The 20636-nt window shown below is 36.1% G+C and overlaps 1 protein-coding gene across 5 annotated transcripts in view; it reads right to left on the reverse strand.

The window, feature by feature from the left end:
• BRAF (B-Raf proto-oncogene, serine/threonine kinase) overlaps nt 1-20636 on the reverse strand; it is a 162358-nt gene that overhangs the window by 88159 nt on the left and 53563 nt on the right. For all 5 annotated transcript variants that reach the window (XR_006334923.1, XM_043872315.1, XM_043872314.1 and 2 more), the window contains exon 2: nt 7367-7468. Coding sequence is in view for 4 of the 5 variants with exons in the window: in XM_043872315.1 (XP_043728250.1) it covers nt 7367-7468 (102 nt within the window). In the remaining variant the exon portion in view is untranslated. The remainder of the gene's footprint in view (nt 1-7366; nt 7469-20636) is intronic.

Genomic DNA, 20636 nt, shown 5'->3' on the forward strand with positions numbered 1-20636 from the left:
GCAGCTTTTCCAAAATCCCATTCTTTCTCATCAAAATCCTACCCATTTTTCAAAGTCCAATTCAAAGCTCTGTTTGACAAAATCTTTTCACCTTCTTTACAGTATTATCACACTTTTCTTTATATGGTTTAAAAAAATCATTTGTGAAAAAACTTTGTGAGCATTGAGATAAATAATAGTAAAGAAAGTTATCACAGAGACTACCACATAGCAAAAACCCAAAACATTTATTAGTAGTAATAAGTAGTAACAATTCTTATCATTATTACTGTTACTACTACTGGGTTGGTCAACAAGTTCATTCAAATTTTTCCACAAGACATTACAGAAAAACCTCAACTTTTTCTCTAACCCAATATATTACTTGACTAGGTTCTCAACATGACTCTACCAAACTATAAGGTACTTGAGGGCACAACTCATGTTATTTATTTTTTTATCCATTTGTTTATTCAATGGCTTCTTTTTTAAACTGAAGTATAGTTCTCGAACTAAAAAAACAAAAGAATGTGGAGAAAAGAACACAATATTATTTAGATGAAAATACTCCTCAAATTGATATACAGATTCAATGCAATCCTTATCAAAATCCCAATTGGCCTGTCTGCAGAAATGGATGAGCTGTTCTTAAAATCACAAAGAAGTACAAAGGACTCAGAATACTAAAACAATCGTGAAAAAGAACAGTTGGAAGATTCACATTTCCTGATTTCAAAAGTTACTACATAGCTAAAATAACCAAGACATGTGGTACTGATACACACATAACAAGGCAAATTAAGAGTCCGGGGGAAAAAAGCCTTACATTTATGGTTAACTGATTTTTGACAATGTTACTAGTACAACTGAATACCTGCATGCAGAAGAGTGAAGCTGGACTATTACCTAACATCATGTTCAAAGATTAACTCAAAGCGGATCATACACTTAGGAAGAGCAAGACCTAGAGGGGCAGGATGGGCAGAGGTGGGAGGGAGGTTCAAGAGGGAGGGGATACATGTATTCTTACGGCTAATTCATGTTGTTGTACGGTAGAAACCAACACAACATTCTAAAGCAATTATCCTCCATTTAAAGATAATTTTTAAAAAAAGAGTTAAAACTAAAAAACTCTTACAAGAAAACATTAATAGGAGTAAATCATCATGACCCTGGACTAGGCAATAGTTTTTCAGATGACACACCAAAACACAGTAACCAACGAAAAAACAGATAAACTCGACTTCATCAAAATCCAAGCTTTTGTGCTTCAAAAGACACTATCAAAAGAGCGGGGGCGGGGGGGGAGACATCTCATAGAACGGGAGGAAATATTTGCAAATCAAATCTGACAAGGATTTCCCACCCAGAGTATAGAAAGAACTCTTACAACTCAGCAATAAAAAGACAACCCAGTTTTTTTTAATGGGCAAAGGATCTGAATAGACATTTTCCCCTAGAAAATATAAAAATGGCTAACAAGCACATGAAAAAGATGCTTAACATCATTAGTTACTAATGAATTACAAATCAGAACCACAAGGAGATGCCAATTCACACTTACTAGGATGGTAATAATAATAATAAATGGAAACTAACAATTCGGCAATGATGTATAGAAACTAGAACCCTCACACATTGCTTGTGGAAATGTAAAATGGTGCAGCCACTTCGGAAAGCAGTTTGGTAGTTCCTCAAAAAGTTAAAACAGAGTAACCAAAGGACACAGCAATTCCATCCCAAGGTACATAACCAAAAGAACTGAAAACATGTCTACCACAAAAAACTTGTACATGAATGTTTATAGCAGCTTTACTCATGACAGCCCAAAAGTGGTAACAACCTAAATGTCCATCAGCTGATCAACGGATAAACAAAATGTGATGTATCCACATCACATGGACAATAGAATGGATGATAGAACATTAGCCAAAAAAGGAATGAACGCTACATGCTATGACTTGGTTGAATTCATTCACACAAAATGTTCAAAAAGGCAAATCCACGGATTAAGAAACTAGCTAAGTGGCTGACAGGGATTGGAGAGAATGAATGCCAATGGGTAAAAGGTTTCTTTTGGTGTGATAAAAATGTTTTGGAATTATATGATGGTGATGACTGTACAATTTTGTGCATATACTATAAATTACTCAACCGTATACTTTAAAAAAGTGAATCACAGTTCATGAATTATTTCTCAATTAAAAATGGGAAGAAAATTAAGACCCTACTTAATTAAAACATAATAGGAAAAAACAATGGAATAAAAAATTTTTAATCATTAGAGTTCATTATATTTATTCTTATTGAACTTAATCTCACAAGATACAATGAAATCTTTCAAACTGTCCACGACTGATAATTAATGAACTGTTCTGCATTCCACAGGAAGCACCTAGCTTCCAGTATTATTTTCACTACAGTATCTGTTTCGATAAATGTCTTTGCATTATCTTCGGTTCTACACAAGCTAAGGATCAGAAAGGCTGTAAGCATAATAATAATGATAAAGCAATTAAGAGCACAGGTTCTGATAAAAAAGAAAAAAAACAAGAAGACATACACACGGGGAAAATGTAAGCAGTTACAGAAGACTCATTAAAAAAAAAAACACAGATTCTGAATTCAGAATGTCTGGCTTCAAACTTTGGCTAGCCCACTTGCTAGTTGTGTGTAACACTGGCCACGTTATTATTAAAATCCTCTTTGCCTGAGTCTCTTCTTTGAAATGGAAATGAGTACTAATATAACTCAAAGGGCAGGTTGAGGATTAAATGATCTGCTACTATATGCTTGGAACAGTTCCTGGCATAGCAAGCACTCAATAAATGTTAGGAGCTTTACTGTCTGTCTGCAGGGGATCTGAGCATACACATAAATGTGGTGGTGGATTGGAGGGTTATTCCAGGAGCTTTATTCCCTTCACTTCTGGAATCCAATAAATCAGGTCCAGAAACAGGAATCTACTTCTAGAAAAGCATTCAGCATTATATCTTACATACAGAAGGCATTCAAATAATTTGTTGGATGAGTAAAAATAAAAGAATTGGGACAAAAATAAGAAATTCTGGGAAATGACTTTTAGGGGAAATTTCTTTGTATGATGGTAAAAAGAAAAGATTGGAACCAAAGACTGAAAAGACAAAACTGAAATTCTTTTAGAGTATGACAGCTCATTTCACTGCAGTTATCATCAAGGGAATCAACAGTGTTAATTATTATTCACATGCCAGTAGGAGAAAATCTAGAACTTAAAAGCTTGCTTTTAAATAAATTAGTACACAGAAAAAAGAAAATCACGAGGATTTCTGATGGTGATATAACTGATTTCATTCTGCTTTGCTGTGAGGAAGAAATGTGGGGATAGGTAAAGATTTAACTTTCTATGGAAACATCAAAATGGTTTCTTTGGAAATGCTATGTAATGAAATAACTAGAGCACAACTTCTATCTGCCAGTGCACAAACTAATCTGAAGCCAGACTGTGAACACTGGAAAATTTTTACTTTTTAGCCTCTTATTTCAGAAAATGTAAGCAGAATCACTAGTCTAGGAGTTATGTAACCCCATTCTGGTTGGTGAGATGTAAAGACTTGTAGGGGATTTGAGGGGAAGGTTTTCCTCCATGAAATAACTCAGTACACCAGAGAGTATCTGTGATCCCTGCTTCTGGACTTGAGGTATTGTGTTAAGAGTACAATTCTCAGATCTGCTGCAGATGGAAAAACCCAAAGGATGGTAGTAATCTATGCCAGTGTGTAACAACCTTGAGCTATAGAATCAATCTTTGAATAATTTACCTCCATGTTTCTCACTGTGAGAGGAGAAATTAAAAACAAGTTTGGACAAAAACAAGCCTGTTGTTTGGTTTTTGCAGATCTCCTAGATTTATTCTCTAATTTTCCCCATCTTTCCTTTAATATTTTCTATCTTTGTATTATTCAGCTTTCTGGAAGATGTCCTTAACTTTATGTGAGTGAGTGAAGTCGTTCAGTCGTGTCCGACTTTTCGCGACCCCATGGACTGCATGGTCTACCAGGCTCCTCTGTCCACGGGATTTTCCAGGCAAGAGTACCGGAGTGGGTTGCCATTTCCTTCTCCAGGGGATCTTCCCAACCCAGGGATCGAACCCAGGTCTCCTGTGTTGTAGACAAACGCTTTACTGTCTGAGCCACCAGGGAAGTCCTTAACTTTATAGTGTATGTTTATTTGTCTATTTATATGCACATGCAGATACACACACATATATAAATTCCCTACTATACTATTTTAACTCTAACTATTTTAGTTTCCAAGAGCTCTTTCTTATTCTGTAATACTTTTGCTTCTTTAATTCAACCATGAAGCAAGAACAGATTATGGATCTTCTCTTATCTTTGATGTTATAGCGATTTTCAAATTTTCTCTGTTCTCTGCACTGTTTCTGAGTCCCTTCTGACCATTTCTGCCATTATCTTTCCTGTTAAAAGCTTTCTTCAAATATCTGGTTATTCTTAACTGTTCATTTGTATTTAAGAGTTACGAACCTTGAAGATGTCAATACTACACAAAGCAATCTACAGATTGAACGCAACCCCTAACAAAATCCCAATGTGTTTGCAGAACCAGAAAAACACCATCCTGAAATACATGAGAAAAACCAAGGGATCCCAAATAGCCAAAACAATCTTGAAACAGAACAAAGCTGGAGATCTGCATTTCCACAATGAGATATCCATCCCTTCACACTCATTAGGATAGCTATTATTACACACACTCATACAGAAAATAAGTCTTAGCAAAGATATAAAGGATTGTTAATGGGAATGAAAAATGTAGCTGCTTATGGAAAACAGAATGGCAATTCCTTTAAAAATTTAATATAGAATTATCTTATGATTCAGTAATTCCACTTCTGGGTATATACACCCCCAAAAAGTAAAGTCAGTATTATTCACAATAACCAAAAGGTGGAAACAACCAACCACTGATGGTAGCCATCAATAGATAAATGGATAACATACATTATATTATATACAGGTATACATATATATACAATGAAATATTTTTCAGCCTTAAATAGGAAGAAACTTTTGATACATTCTTCAACATGGATCAAGCTTGAAGACATTATGCTAAGTGAAATCAGTCAGTTACAGGATAAATATGTTAGAATTCCACTTATACGACATTCCTAGAGTTGCAAAATTCATTGAGACAGAAAGGAGAATGGTGGGTCTCAGTGGGTAATCAGTAGATTACTCACTTAAGGGCCTTCAAATATCATGACCCACAAGTCTTTTCCCTTGGCCTGGTCAACTTTCCTCAGGGAAGAAAACTCTCAATTCCGGCCAGGCTCCTCTTCATACTAAATCAAATGGTAGTTAAGTTCAATGTTTTAACTTATTTATGTATTTATTTTCTGTAAACCACTCCCTTGATTAAAATATAAGCTATCTCAAGGCAGAGATTGGGAGAAGGGGATACCTTGTTTTTTTAAATATACATCCCCAGAGCCTAGACAAGTACAAATGTTAGCAGGCACTCAATAATTGCCTGTTGAATAAATGAATCAAAGATTTATGGAGCACTTATTTCATAATCGTAAACTCAAAATTTAGTCTTTAAATTACCATGTGTGATATATTCCCATTTTACCAATTAGGTGAGATATACGGAGGTTAGGTAACCTGTCTGCAGAAATTAAGGCAGAGCTACAATTCAAACAGAGGGTCTGTGTAACTCCATGGTTCATCTCAACCACTATATTATACTGCTTTCTATAGAGAAACTGTGTAATGTTAGTCCCTGACAGTAAGAATCTATGTGCTAATGATACAACCTATGAGGTATAGTCTGCTGTAAACTGTCCTGTTGTCATTCAGCTGCTAGGTTGTGTCTGACTTTTTGTGACCCCATGGACTGTAGCTTGCCACTTTTCTGTCCATGAGATTTTGCAGGCAAGAATACTGGAGTGAGTTGCCATTTCCTTCTCCAGGGGATTTTCCCAACCCAGGGATGGAACCCACGTCTCCTGCACTGCAGGCAGATTCTTTACCACTGAGCCACCTGGGTAGCCCTATACAGTCCTAGTTAGATATAATTCGAATAGTAAAAAGTCTGAAGAGTATGTGTGTGGAGGGGCGAATGAATCCCTGCTATAGTGAAACCATGTTATTGATGCAAATGTATTACATCTGAGGGTGGGGAAAGTTTCCTGACACAAAAATGGTTGGCAGAAAAACTGCTGGTTAAGTTGTCTAATTCTGATTAACAAGCAATTATCATTTTCACCAGGACCATTTGCCTCCTTGTGACCCCTTTGCTTGTTCTCCTCACACACAAAAGTAAAACAGGGAGCATGTGATATTACAAAATACACTAACTAGCATTCAGAGGTATGAGTTCCAGTCCTAGCACTGATACTAACTGGCAGTGTGCTCTGTGATAAGCCACATAAAGAGAGAATAGTTTATTAGCAGTTATTTCCAAACTTTCAAGGTAATTTTAGAAATATACAAACTTACTTTCTCTTGAAATACAGATTTAACTTACCCCTTAAAAGTAATTAGATTACTAAATTAGAATTTTGGTTTAGGAGTCTGTCGATCCATGCCAAAAAAATCCCTGGCATTTGAAGGCAAATGGTGACCTGATCATTTGTAATCTAGGGTTATCTCCCAGTGTGACTGGTGCTTATAGTTGGAGCTAGTTTTTATGGAGACTGGCAGTATAGTGCAGTGGTAAGTGGTATGGGTTGTGGAGCCTGACTGCCTAGATTCTATAACAGCTTCCTTGCTGTGGAACTTGAGTGGCTTACATAAGGAAACTAATGCCAAGAAAACTTATCTGTGATTATTACAGTAACGGCTACCTCATAAGATTAACAACAATAACTACTCTATAAACTTACAATGATGTTCGAAACTGGATACAAAAGTTTCAAGGCACTATTAAACTGTAACGTTAAGCAATCTTGAGATACTCAAATTTTGTAAATTTTACCCATGAGGAAGCAAAAACCTATTTGAGGAGGATTTGTTCTGGAAACAAGATATTTCACAAAATTCTCCCCATTTTCTAATACAGCAACTAGTTTGCTGACCTCCAGAAAAGAATGTTTTCTCTTTTTTCAGTAATTTTTTCTTCTTTTAAACCAGGGTAATATTTTGAAGTTTATATACAACTTCTTCTTTTGCTATTTCCCAAATTACCAAATACTACATATTTATTGTAACAAGTGAAACAACATTATAAAGAGTACAATAAAGACAAAGCTAATTCTCTCTTCCCATATCTATTTTTAATCCCACTCCCTAAAATAACTCATATTACCAATACAAATGCATCTTACAAGTTCATTTTCTTTTTCTCAAAATTACTACAAATATGACACTCAAAAGCTTACCTCCAGATATATTGATGGTGGATTATGCTCCCCACCAAATTTGTCCAATAGGGCCTCTATATGCTCCTGTGTCAACTTAATCATTTGTTTGATATTCCACACCTAAAAAATATTTTAAAAGAATTTAAATACAAATCATTTAGAATATGCATTAGAAATATCTTAATATTCCTACTGAAATATTACAGTAACTGTCAGTGTTCCTTGAAATTTAGAGCTTAGAGATCTCGAGATGATTTATTTTAAACTTCTTCTTACATTAGTAATACAATATATTCTCAACTATAAAACATTTAAGTAATACATGAGTATTCAGGAACAAGCAGCAAAAATCTCTTTTCACATTCCCCATATTTCTGGGTGTCCTGCCAAAAATTTAAGTCCTATTTATGGTTTGGTATACATTCTTCCATAACTTCTTTTTACTCAAATAAAAAACAAAAATACATACATATATAAAATAGACAAATACATGTAAACATTAGTTATTAAAATATTCTCAACACTTGCTTTCTTCACCAAACAACATGCCTCAGAATTCTTTCCATGTCAATATGTATGTATTTTGCTTTTATTTTTTTGAGTGTTTTTTTTTTTTTTTTTGCAGTTTGTTCTTTTTTTTTTTTTAATTTTTTATTATATTTTATTTTTTTAAATTAGTTGGAGGCTAATTACTTCACAACATTTCAGTGGGTTTTGTCATACATTGATATGAATCAGCCATAGATTTACACGTATTCCCCATCCCGATCCCCCCTCCCACCTCCCTCTCCACCCAATTCCTCTGGGTCTTCCCAGTGCACCAGGCCCGAGCACTTGTCTCATGCATCCCACCTGGGCTGGTGATCTGTTTCACCCTTGATAGTATACATGCTGTTCTTTTGAAACATCCCACCCTCACATTCTCCCACAGAGCTCAAAAGTCTGTTCTGTATTTCTGTGTCTCTTTTTCTGTTTTGCATATAGGGTTATCGTTATCACCTTTCTAAATTCCATATATATGTGTTAGTATGCTGTAATGTTCTTTATCTTTCTGGCTTACTTCACTCTGTATAATGGGCTCCAGTTTCATCCATCTCATTAGGACTGATTCAAATGAATTCTTTTTAACGGCTAAGTCATATTCCATTGTGTATATGTACCACAGCTTCCTTATCCATTCGTCTGCTGATGGGCATCTAGGTTGCTTCCATGTCCTGGCTATTATAAACAGTGCTGCGATGAACACTGGGGTGCACGTGTCTCTTTCAGATCTGGTTTCCTCAGTGTGTATGCCCAGAAGTGGGATTGCTGGGTCATATGGCAGTTCTATTTCCAGCTTTTTAAGAAATCTCCACACTGTTTTCCATAGTGGCTGTACTAGTTTGCATTCCCACCAACAGTGTAAGAGGGTTCCCTTTTCTCCACACCCTCTCCAGCATTTATTGCTTGTAGACTTTTGGATAGCAGCCGTCCTGACTGGCGTGTAATGGTACCTCATTGTGGTTTTGATTTGCATTTCTCTGATAATGAGTGATGTTGAGCATCTTTTCATGTGTTAGCCATCTGTATGTCTTCTTTGGAGACATGTCTGTTTAGTTCTTTGGCCCAGTTTTTGATTGGGTCATTTATTTTTCTGGAATTGAGCTTCAGGAGTTGCTTGTATATTTTTGAGATTAATCCTTTGTCTGTTACTTCATTTGCTATTATTTTCTCCCAATCTGAGGGCTGTCTTTTCACCTTACTTATAGTTTCCTTTGTTGTGCAAAAGCTTTTAAGTTTCATTAGGTCCCATTTGTTTAGTTTTGCTTTTATTTCCAATATTCTGGGAGGTGGGTCATAGAGGATCTTGCTGTGATTTATGTCAGAGAGTGTTTTGACTATGTTCTCCTCTAGGAGTTTTATAGTTTCTGGTCTTACATTTAGATCTTTAATCCATTTTGAGTTTATTTTTGTGTATGGTGTTAGAAAGTGTTCTAGTTTCATTCTTTTACAAGTGGTTGACCAGTTTTCCCAGCACCACTTGTTAAAGAGGTTGTCTTTTTTCCATTGTATATCCTTGCCTCCTTTGTCAAAGATAAGGTGTCCATAGGTTCGTGGATTTATCTCTGGGCTTTCTATTCTGTTCCATTGATCTATATTTCTGTCTTTGTGCCAGTACCATACTGTCTTGATGACTGTGGCTTTGTAGTAGAGTCTGAAGTCAGGCAGGTTGATTCCTCCAGTTCCATTCTTCTTTCTCAAGATTACTTTGGCTATTCGAGGTTTTTTGTATTTCCATACAAATTGTGAAATTCTTTGGTCTAGTTCTGTGAAAAATACCGTTGGTAGCTTGATAGGGATTGCACTGAATCTACAGATTGCTTTGGGTAGAACAGCCATTTTGACAATATTGATTCTTCCAATCCATGAACACGGTATGTTTCTCCATCTGTTTGTGTCCTCTTTGATTTCTTTCATCAGTGTTTTATAGTTTTCTATGTATAGGTCTTTTGTTTCTTTAGGTAGACATACTCCTAAGTATTTTATTCTTTTTGTTGCAATGGTGAATGGTATTGTTTCCTTAATTTCTCTTTCTGTTTTTTCATTGTTAGTATATAGGAATGCAAGGGATTTCTGTGTGTTAATTTTATATCCTGCAACTTTACTATATTCCTTGACTAGCTCTAGTAATTTTCTGGAAGAGTCTTTAGGGTTTTCTATGTAGAGGATCATGTCATCTGCAAACAGTGAGAGTTTCACTTCTTCTTTTCCTATCTGGATTCCTTTTACTTCTTTTTCTGCTCTGATTGCTGTGTCCAAAACTTCCAACACTATGTTGAATAGTAGTGGTGAGAGTGGGCACCCTTGTCTTGTTCCTGATTTCAGGGGAAATGCTTTCAATTTTTCACCATTGAGGGTGATGCTTGCTGTGGGTTTGTCGTATATAGCTTTTATTATGTTGAGGTATGTTCCTTCTATTCCTGCTTTCTGGAGAGTTTTAATCATAAATGAGTGTTGAATTTTGTCAAAGGCTTTCTCTGCATCTATTGAGATAATCATATGGTTTTTATCTTTCAGTTTGTTAATGTGGTGTATTACATTGATTGATTTGCGGATATTAAAGAATCCTTGCATTCCTGGGATAAAGCCCACTTGGTCATGGTGTAGGATTTTTTTAACATGTTGTTGGATTCTGTCTGCTAGAATTTTGTTAAGGATTTTTGCATCTATGTTCATCAGTGAAATTGGCCTGTAGTTTTCTTTTTTTGTGGCATCTTTGTCTGGTTTTGGAATTAGGGTGATGGTGGCCTCATAGAATGAGTTTGGAAGCTTACCTTCATCTGCAATTTTCTGGAAGAGTTTGAGTAAGATAGGTGTTAGCTCTTCTCTAAATTTTTGGTAGAATTCAGCTGTGAAGCCATCTGGTCCTGGGCTTTTGTTTGCTGGAAGATTTTTGATTACAGTTTCGATTTCCTTGCTTGTGATGGGTCTGTTAAGATCTTCTATTTCTTCCTGGTTCAGTTTTGGAAAGTTATACTTTTCTAAGAATTTGTCCATTTCATCCAAGTTGTCCATTTTATTGGCATAGAGCTGCTGGTAGTAGTCTCTTATGATCCTTTGTATTTCAGTGTTGTCTGTTGTGATCTCTCCATTGTCATTTCTAATTTTGTTAATTTGGTTCTTCTCTCTTTGTTTCTTAATGAGTCTTGCTAATGGTTTGTCAATTTTGTTTATTTTTTCAAAAAACCAGCTTTTAGCTTTGTTGATTTTTGCTATGGTCTCTTTAGTTTCTTTTGCATTTATTTCTGCCCTGATTTTTAAGATTTCTTTCCTTCTGCTAACCCTGGGGTTTTTCATTTCTTCCTTCTCTAATTGCTTTAGGTGTAGAGTTAGGTTATTTATTTGGCTTTTTTCTTGTTTCTTGATGTAAGCCTGTAATGCTATGAACCTTCCCCTTAGCACTGCTTTTACAGTGTCCCATAGGTTTTGGGTTGTTGTGTTTTCATTTTCATTCATTTCTATACATATTTTGATTTCTTCTATGATTTGTTGGTTATTCAGAAGCATGTTATTTAGCCTCCATATGTTTGAATTTTTAACAATTTTTTCCCTGTAATTGAGATCTAATCTTACTGCACTGTGGTCAGAAAAGATGACTGGAATGATTTCAATTTTTTTTGAATTTTCCAAGACCAGATTTATGGCCCAGGATGTGATCTATTCTTGAGAAGGTTCCGTGTGCACTTGAGGAAAAGGTGAAGTTGATTGTTTTGGGCTGAAATGTCCTATAGATATCAATTAGGTCTAGCTGGTCCATTGTGTCATTTAAGGTTTGTGTTTCCTTGTTAATTTTCTGTTTAGTTGATCTATCCATAGTAGTGAGTGGGGTATTAAAGTCTCCCACTATTATTGTGTTACTATTAATTTCCTCTTTCATACTCGTTAGTGTTTGCCGTACATATTGCGGTGCCCCTATGTTGGGTGCATAAATTGTTATATCTTCTTCTTGGATTGATCCTTTGATCATTATGTAGTGTCCTTCTTTGTCTCTTTTCACATCCTTTATTTGAAAGTCTATTTTATCTGATATGAGTATTGCGACTCCTGCTTTCTTTTGGTCTCCATTTGCGTGAAATATTTTTTTCCAGCCCTTCACTTTTAGTCTGTATGTGTCTCTTGTTTTGAGGTGGGTCTCTTGTAGACAGCATATATAGGGGTCTTGTTTTTGTATCCATTCATCCAATCTTTGTCTTTTGGTTGGGGCATTCAACCCATTTACATTTAAGGTAATTATTGATAGGTGTGGTCCCGTTGCCATTTACTTTGTTGTTTTGGGTTCACGCTTATACAACCTTTCTTTTTGAGTGTTTTTAAGTATTTGTTCTTTTAATATAGTTTCAGTTTTAATTAATTAATTAATTGATTTTACTTCATTGCTGTGCACAGACTTTCTCTGGCTGTGGTGAGCGGAGGGCTACTTTTCACCGTGGCGTGTGGGCTTCTCCTTCTGGTGCCTTTTTATTACAGAGCACAGGTTCTAGGCACAGAGGCTCAGTAGTTGTGCCTAGGCTTAGCTGCTCCACGGCATGCAGAATCTTCCCGGACCAGGGATCAAACCCATGTCCCTTCATTGACAGATGGATTCTAATCCACTGTGCCACCAGGGTAGTCCTATTTTACACCTTTTAAATGGCTGTACTACAACATCGTAAGTTCAGACAAGACAACATTCACTTCATAATGTTAGGACACTGCTTATTTCAATGGTCTTCAAACTTCAAAGGTAACTTAAGGTTAGGTGGATATGGATGATTTTAGGAGAATCATTTCCAGATTTGCAGTGTCTATTTGTATTCTTTCTTTTTTTTTGCTTTATCAATTTTTTTATTTTTTATTTTTTCAGTGGGTTTTGTCATACACTGACATGAATCAGCAATAGATTTTATTTGTATTCTTTACTTTATTTGTATTCTTTCTAACTGATCTGCTTAACAACTAGTTCTTCTTTCTTCCTCTCCTTTAAAGATCACTGCTTTGTAATTCTCCACTTTGTAAAAGAAAGGCAAACTCCTTATCCATCTCAAGTGCATCTACTAACGCGTACTCTTCTGAGCTATATAAACTTCAAACTACCTAACAAACAAGAAAAGAAGGAAAATCCCTTGACAAAAAAAGGGGGGGGGGGTGGATATTAAGAGCAAGACCTTATTTTATCAGTGAAACAAATTCTTGGGAAGGTTTCAAGCCTTATCTATTTATCCAGCCATCCAACTGAGAATTCAGAAGTCTAATGGTCATAGTATAGGCACACAGTACATGTTTAAGATAAATAAGCAATCAGATTTTTTTTTTCTTAGTGAAAAGTGAGTTCAATCTATCTGAGTGATTTTTGCAAATGCAAAACATGCAAAACATGCTTTTTGCAAATTACACTACAGTATATACTGTCTACAGATACTCTATAAACTGAATGATTTAAATCTGTAATTTTATGGTGTGACTGAAAATGTATTTAACATAAAATATACTCTAGAAATCAAGGCCACTTAAATTATTTGAAGTTATAATGAAAAACGTGAGATAATTTTTTAAATGTACAAAGGAGAACAAATAAGCAAAGGGCACTTGGTTTATTTAATAATTCCTTCCTGGAGGACATTTAGATTATTTCACCTCTCCCAGCTTTAAACAATGCTTCAAAATGGCTCTGTAATGCCTTTCTGGGCAAAGGTAGAAGTTTTCCTTTTAGATAGTGAGGCACAGGATTCCAAAATTGAAGGATACACTCATTTAAAAAAATCAGTATGGCAAATGGTCTTCCAAAAGGACAAAAGTACCAAGATACCTCCTATTAGGGTATCAGTCCACCCTTTCCCCACAATCCCACCACAGTGTATATTATCAAACTTAAAAATTTTTCCTGATCTTAATGGGGGAAACGTGATCTTCTTGTTTCAATTTGTATTTCCCAGGAAAGTTCAGCATTTTCCATGCTTATTGACCATTTAAATTTCTTTATGAAAAATTCTCTATCCATATTCTTTCTCCCTTCAATTTTTTTTCTTTTCAGTTTCTAGATGCCCTTTTTTCTGGATATTAATCCTTATTCTCCTACAAATGCTGCAGTCTTTCCTTCTTTTTACTTTGTCTCTTTAGTCATAGATTGTCTTGCTATTCAAGGCATGGTTCATAGACTACCAGCAGCATAATCTTCTGGAAGTTTGTAGGAGCAGCAGAATCTCAGGCCCCATTTCAAACTTACTGAACTTTATCAAAATGATCCTTATTAAAGTTTGAGAAGAAATGACAGAAGTTTCTAGTTTTTTCTATAATCAGATATTACAATATTTTCCTTTATGAATCTTTAGCTAATTTCTCATATCCCCACCAAGCATTAGGATGCCTTTTCTCTAGTTACATTTACTCCCCAAGTAATCTTATCTAATCCCGTGGCTTTATATATGTACTGATGAAGTCCAAATTTTTAAATCCAGCTCTGTTCTCTCAACTCCATGGTATTTTTGTTCAGGTGCCTACTGTACATTGCTACATACTTATTAAGATAAGTATTTCAAACTTAACATGTTCAAAAGTTAACTTGATATTTATCCACCAAGTCCTGTTTCAAAATCTGTTTTTCTTACAGTCTCTTCATCTCAGAAAATGACAAACTCCCTCCATGATGAGTTCACTGACCACCCAGGGCAGAACAGCTTTATAATCAGAATTTGATATTCTAAAATTGATTATGTTTTTCATGTCTATTAGCTACTTTGAAATCAGAAATAAGTTTTATTCATCTTTTATTCCCTCATCACTTATCTTGGTATCTTAGTCATTACAGGTATTCAAATTAGTGCTGGAGCTAAGATTTAAGCTTTCTTCAGAATAGGATAAGAGAGAAAAATTAATCCTAGTTCAGCAATTCTTTACAGTCCAAGAAATTAAGTACTCTATTACCTACAATCTCTCTTTTTCCTTTTCCCCCTTAAAGTTCCACAGATAAAACTCATGTGGTTAGGGTAAAGAACCATTCACCCAAAGAATGGTAGAAAAAGAAAGAAAAAAAAAATTAGAGAGGGCAAAGAGCATGCGAGAAACGAGGAGACTGAGCTGATTAGAATTGATTCCTTTTCTTCCTGGTGGTAGAAAATGCGAAGATTTACATAAGGCAGGGCCAAACCACAACTGCCTGAAAGGCAGGTTTCTTAACTTCCAAACAAAAGTAATTTTATAGCCAAAGAATGAAGAAAAATCTCTATGAACACTCACTTATAATTAGAAAAAAATCAGTCTGAGCAAGCAAACTCTTTCAGATTTTTCCTAAAGAATAAGAAAAAAGAAACTGTGATGATAATAATACTTTGATAATATATTAAAAAGTAGAATAAGATATTGTAAAGTTAACAGTAGATATAGAGTTTTGGCTTAAAATGTCTTCTTGAAAAAACAAGAAAAACTGTTACCACAATCCTAAAGGGGAAATGAAAGAATTAAAAACAAAAAATTTCAAGAAAGGTACTAGAAGAATTCCTATCCTTTTTTGATCTCTTCAGCAGAACATAGCAATTAAAACCAAGTAATATTAGTAAAGGGCAAAGGCTAATAGAGTTCTTCCAAAGAATGCACTCGTCATAGCAAACAACCTCTTCCAACAACACAAGAGAAGATTCTACACATGGACATCACCAGATGGTCAACACCAAAATCAGACTGATTATATTCTTTGCAGCCAAAGATGGAGAAGCTCTATACAGTTAGCAAAAACAAGACCGGGAGCTGACTGTGGCTCAGATCATAAACTCCTTATTGCCAAATTCAGACTTAAATTGAAGAAAGTAGGGAAAACCACTAGACCAACCAGGTATGACCTAAATCAAATCCCTAACGATTATACAGTAGAAGTGAGAAATAGATTTAAGGGACTAGATCTGATAGAGTGCCTGATGAACTATGGGTGGAGGTTCTGTATAGGAGACAGGGATCAAGACCATCCCCAAGAAAAAGAAATGCAAAAAACCAAAACAGCTGTCTGAGGAGGCCTTACAAATAGCTGTGAAAAGAAGAGAAGCCAAAAGCAAAGGAGAAAAGGAAAGATATACCCATCTGAATGCAGAGTTCCAAAGAATAGCAAGGAGAGATAAGAAAGCCTTCCTCAGTGATCAGTGCAAAGAAAGAGAGGAAAGTAACAGAATGGGAAAGACTAGAGATCTCTTCAAGAAAATTAGAGATACCAAGGGAACATTTCATGCAAAGATGGGCTCAATAAAGGACAGAAATGGTATGGACCTAAAAGAAGCAGAAGATATTAAGAAGAGGTGGCAAGAATACACAGAAGAACTGTACAAAAAAGATCTTCACGACCCAGATAATCACGATGCTATGATCACTCACTAGACCAGACATCCTGGAATGTGAAGTCAAGTGGGCCTTAGGAAGCATCACTATGAACAAAGCTAGTGGAGGTGATGGAATTCCAGTTGAGCTATTTCAAATCCTAAAAGATGATGCTGTGAAAGTGCTGCACTCAATATGTCAGAAAATGTGGAAAACTCAGCAGTGACCACAGGACTGGATAAGGTCAGTTTTCATTCCAATCCCAAAGAAAGGCAATGCCAAAGAATGCTCAAACTACTGCACAGTTGCAGTCATCTCACACGCTAGCAAAGTAATCCTCAAAATTCTTCAAGCCAGGCTTCAACAGTACATGAACCGTGAACTTCCAGATGTTCAAGCTGCTTTTAGAAAAGGCAGAGGAACCAGAGATCAAATTGCCAACATCTGCTGGATCATCGAAAAGGCAAGAGAGTTCCAGAAAAACATCTACTTCTGCTTTATTGACTATGCCAAAGCCTTTGACTGTGTGGATCACAATAAACTGTGGAAAATTCTGAAAGAGATGGGAATACCAGACCACCTGACCTGACCTGCCTCTTGAGAAATCTGTACGCAGGTCAGGAAGCAACAGTTAGAACTGGACATGGAACAACAGACTGGTTCCAAATAGGAAAAAGAGTCCGTCAAGGCTGTATATTGTCACCCTGCTTATTTAACTTATATGCAGAGTACATCATGAGAAACGTTAGGCTGGATGAAGCACAAACTGGCATCAAGATTGCCAGGAGAAATATCAATAAATTCAGATATGTGGATGACACCACCCTTATGGCAGAAAGTGAAGAAGAACTAAAGAGCCTCTTGATAAAAGTCAAAGAGGAGAGTGAAAATGTTGGCTTAAAGCTCAACATTCAGAAAACAAATATCATGGCATCTGGTCCCATCACGTCATGGGAAATAGATGGGGAAACAGTGGAAACAGTAGCAGATTTTATTTTTTTGGTCTCCAAAATCACTGCAGATGGTGACTGCAGCCATGAAATAAAACGATGCTTACTCCTTGCAAGAAAAGTTATGACCAACCTAGATAGCATATTAAAAAGCAGAGACATTACTTTGCCAACAAAGGTCTGTCTAGTCAAGGCTATGGTTTTTCCATTAGTCATGTATGGATGTGAGGGCTGGACTATAAAGAAAGCTGAGCGTCAAAGAATTGATGCTTTTGACTGTGGTGTTGGAGAAGACTCCTGAGAGTCCCTTGTACTGCAAAGAGATCTAACCAGTCCATCCTAAAGGAAATCAGTCCTGAATGTTCATTGGAAGGACTGATGAAGCTGAAATGCCAAGACTTTGGCCACCAGATGCGAAGAGCTGACTCATTTGCAAAGACCCTGATTCTGGGAAAGACTGAAGATAGGAGGAGAAGGGGATGACAGAAGATGAGATTGGTGGATGGCATCACCGACTCAATGGACATGAATTTGAGTAAACTCCGGGAGTTGCTGATGGACAGGAGGCCTGGTGTGTTGCAGTCCATGGGGTCTCAAAGAGTCGGACACGACTGAGCGATTGAACTGAATATATTAATAAACAACAGATCATTTCTCACAACTTACAAAAGGCAAAATTCACTCTCCAAAAAATGTGATTTTTTAAAAAAAATCTACGCTAAAATATAATGCATAAGAACTGCTATGGAAAGAACTGAAGGGTGGCAATGGCAGAAAAAAAACTACAGGCACTGATGCCCCTCCCCCCAACAAGAAGGTATCAGGTTCAAATCAATGATTTCTATCAAATCTTTAAGGAAATACACTATCAATTAATAGGTGATAGTACATATAAAAAAGAAAACCTTTCAAATTCGTTTTATGAAACTAGCAAAATCTAGATTCAAAACTTGACAAAAACAAAAAAATAAAGCCACAAAATAATCTAACCTGTGAGGACAAACTCAAATATAACTCAGTACTATATATGTATTTTTTAATGTAGGACTAGAGATCTCTTCAAGAAAATTCAAGAAAATTAGAGATACCAAGGGAACATTTCATGCAAAGATGAGCACAATAAAGGACAGAAATGGTATGGACCTAACAGAAGCAGAAGATATTAAGAAGAGATTGCAAGAATACACAGAAGAACTATACAAAAAAGATCTTCATGACCCAGATAACCACAATGATGTGATCACTCACCTAGAGCCAGGCATCCTGGAGTGACAGTGAGGGACGCTGGGAAGCTCACGTTCACACTGCTGTATTTAAAATGGATAACCAACAAGGACTTATTGTACAGCACAGGGAACTCTGTTTAATGTTATGTGCCAGCCTGGATGGGAAGGGGGGTTTCAGGGAGAATGAATACATGTATGTGTATGGCTGAGTCCCTTTGCTGTTCACCTGAAACTATCACAACATTGTTAATTGACTGTACATCAGTACAAAATAAAAAGTTTATAAAGTTTTAAGTAAAGTAAGATAAGTAAAATAGACTCATGTCTGAATAAATTCTACTTTCCATGAATAAATTTCAGAAATTCAGAGTTGAAAAGAAAACCCTAAATGGTTCCTACAAAATAACTAGAATTAATATCAGGCTTTTGATCAGCAACATGAAAAGAGAAAGTAGATTACTTGTTGCCTAAGACTGGTGGATTAGTGGGAATGGGGAATGACTGCTGTCTGGGGGATTCTTTTTGGGGTGATGAACATGTTCTACAGTGACTGGGGTGACAATTGCACAACTCCGGGAACATATTAAAAACTGAAGTATATTCCTTAAATGGATGCATTCTATGATATGTGAATTATGTCTCAATAAAGCTGTTAAACAGAAAAAACAATGGAGTAATGTTTTCACTGTCCTATATAAAAATGATCTGAACCTAGACTTCTACCCTCAGGGAAACTACCAATCAAGCATGAGGGTAAATGAAACCTTTTTGGTCATGCAACGTCTCAAAAATTTACCTCAGTAGGAGTCACAGGTCTGAAAACACTCCTATCTTTTAACTTAGCAATTTCACTTCTAGGAATTTTTACCAATCTCCCACAAAACTAGAAAAACATAGTAGGTCTATTTATAAAGAGAAATGATTCACTAGATGATAAAACATCAACTGATTTAAAATTTGGCACTATCTTTACATTTTAATACCACAAAACAAGCACAAAGCAAAAACCGAAGTTGCTTCCCACCCCCCCCCCCACCAAAAAGACATCCCATAAAAAGTTATGTTTTAAAGTAGAGAATTAAAGATAACAAAAGTGATGACAAAATGCAGTCAGAACAACTAGACATAAGGTCTGGTTATGAAGAGTCCTGAAAGTCATGGTAAGTTGCTTTAATTTTATTCTAAGATATGAGAATTTGAATTTTCAAAAGCAGACGTATGTGTGTCATCATCTGATATTTTATCACTGACAATTATCATCTCATTTTATAGATGAGAACACTGTGGCACAGAGCTGTTAAATTAGATATGGGAGAAGAATGAGAGAAGTAAGAATCAAAGCTGACCCCAAAATTTTAAAGTAGGTAACAGGATGGACAGTGACGCCACTGAAGTGGGGAATCTCTAGGGGAAGAAATCAAGTATTATATCACCTAAAAGAGAGGTTAATTAAATGATCAAGTAGGCAGCTGGCTATGCATTTCAGCACTCAGGAAGAACTATGAGGCAGGACATATATTTAGGTGTCACAGAATGCTAATAAGGAAATCTCCAACAGAGTATACGCAAAGAAGACTCAACCCTAGAGCCCATCAAAATTTAGAAGACTGATAAAGAATAGAGTCCACAAAAATGATTGAGAAGAAACAGACACTGAGGTAGGAGAAAAACTTGATTCAGTGAAGATAATTTATTAGATAAGAACAGGAACAAGAAATAGTAGATAGAAGACAGAAGAATGAAATATAAGTATCTGTATATAGTTTGTCATCATATTTATATGTATTTGCATATGTATCAGGGCTGGCAGATAACAGAGTATGTTTGTAGGCTGGAGGGAAAATCCAACCAAAAGACAGAAACTGATGATGTGTAAAAGAGATGCCAGCTGCAGGAAAGAAGCCCTAGAGACAGTAAGAAGAGATGGAACCTGAGTCACAAGAAGTGGAATTAGATTGGCAGGGAAGGTTTCTTAATAACAAGAGAAAGAAAGACTGAGAACCTGAAGACCAATGCAGGTAGGTTTGCAGATACAGTGATGCAAAGATGATGACAGCTGCATCAGATTTCTCAATAAAGTTTGAGGTGAGGTCCATAGATGAGAGTGGGGGCTGTGAGAGGTTTGCAATGAGTGGAAACACAGTATTAATGGAAAGTGAAGAAGGAGTAGCAGCACTGCCAGACATTGTTGAAGCCCTGTTGAGGTTTGTGGCATAAATTTAGAGCAGTACATTCAACTGCCTGAGTGCAAGCAGAGAGACGGTGGCCAGATGGTATTTTGTTCTGCCCATAAAT

This window comes from Cervus elaphus, chromosome 18, assembly GCF_910594005.1.
Source record: "Cervus elaphus chromosome 18, mCerEla1.1, whole genome shotgun sequence".
Classification (NCBI taxonomy): Eukaryota; Metazoa; Chordata; class Mammalia; order Artiodactyla; family Cervidae; genus Cervus; species Cervus elaphus.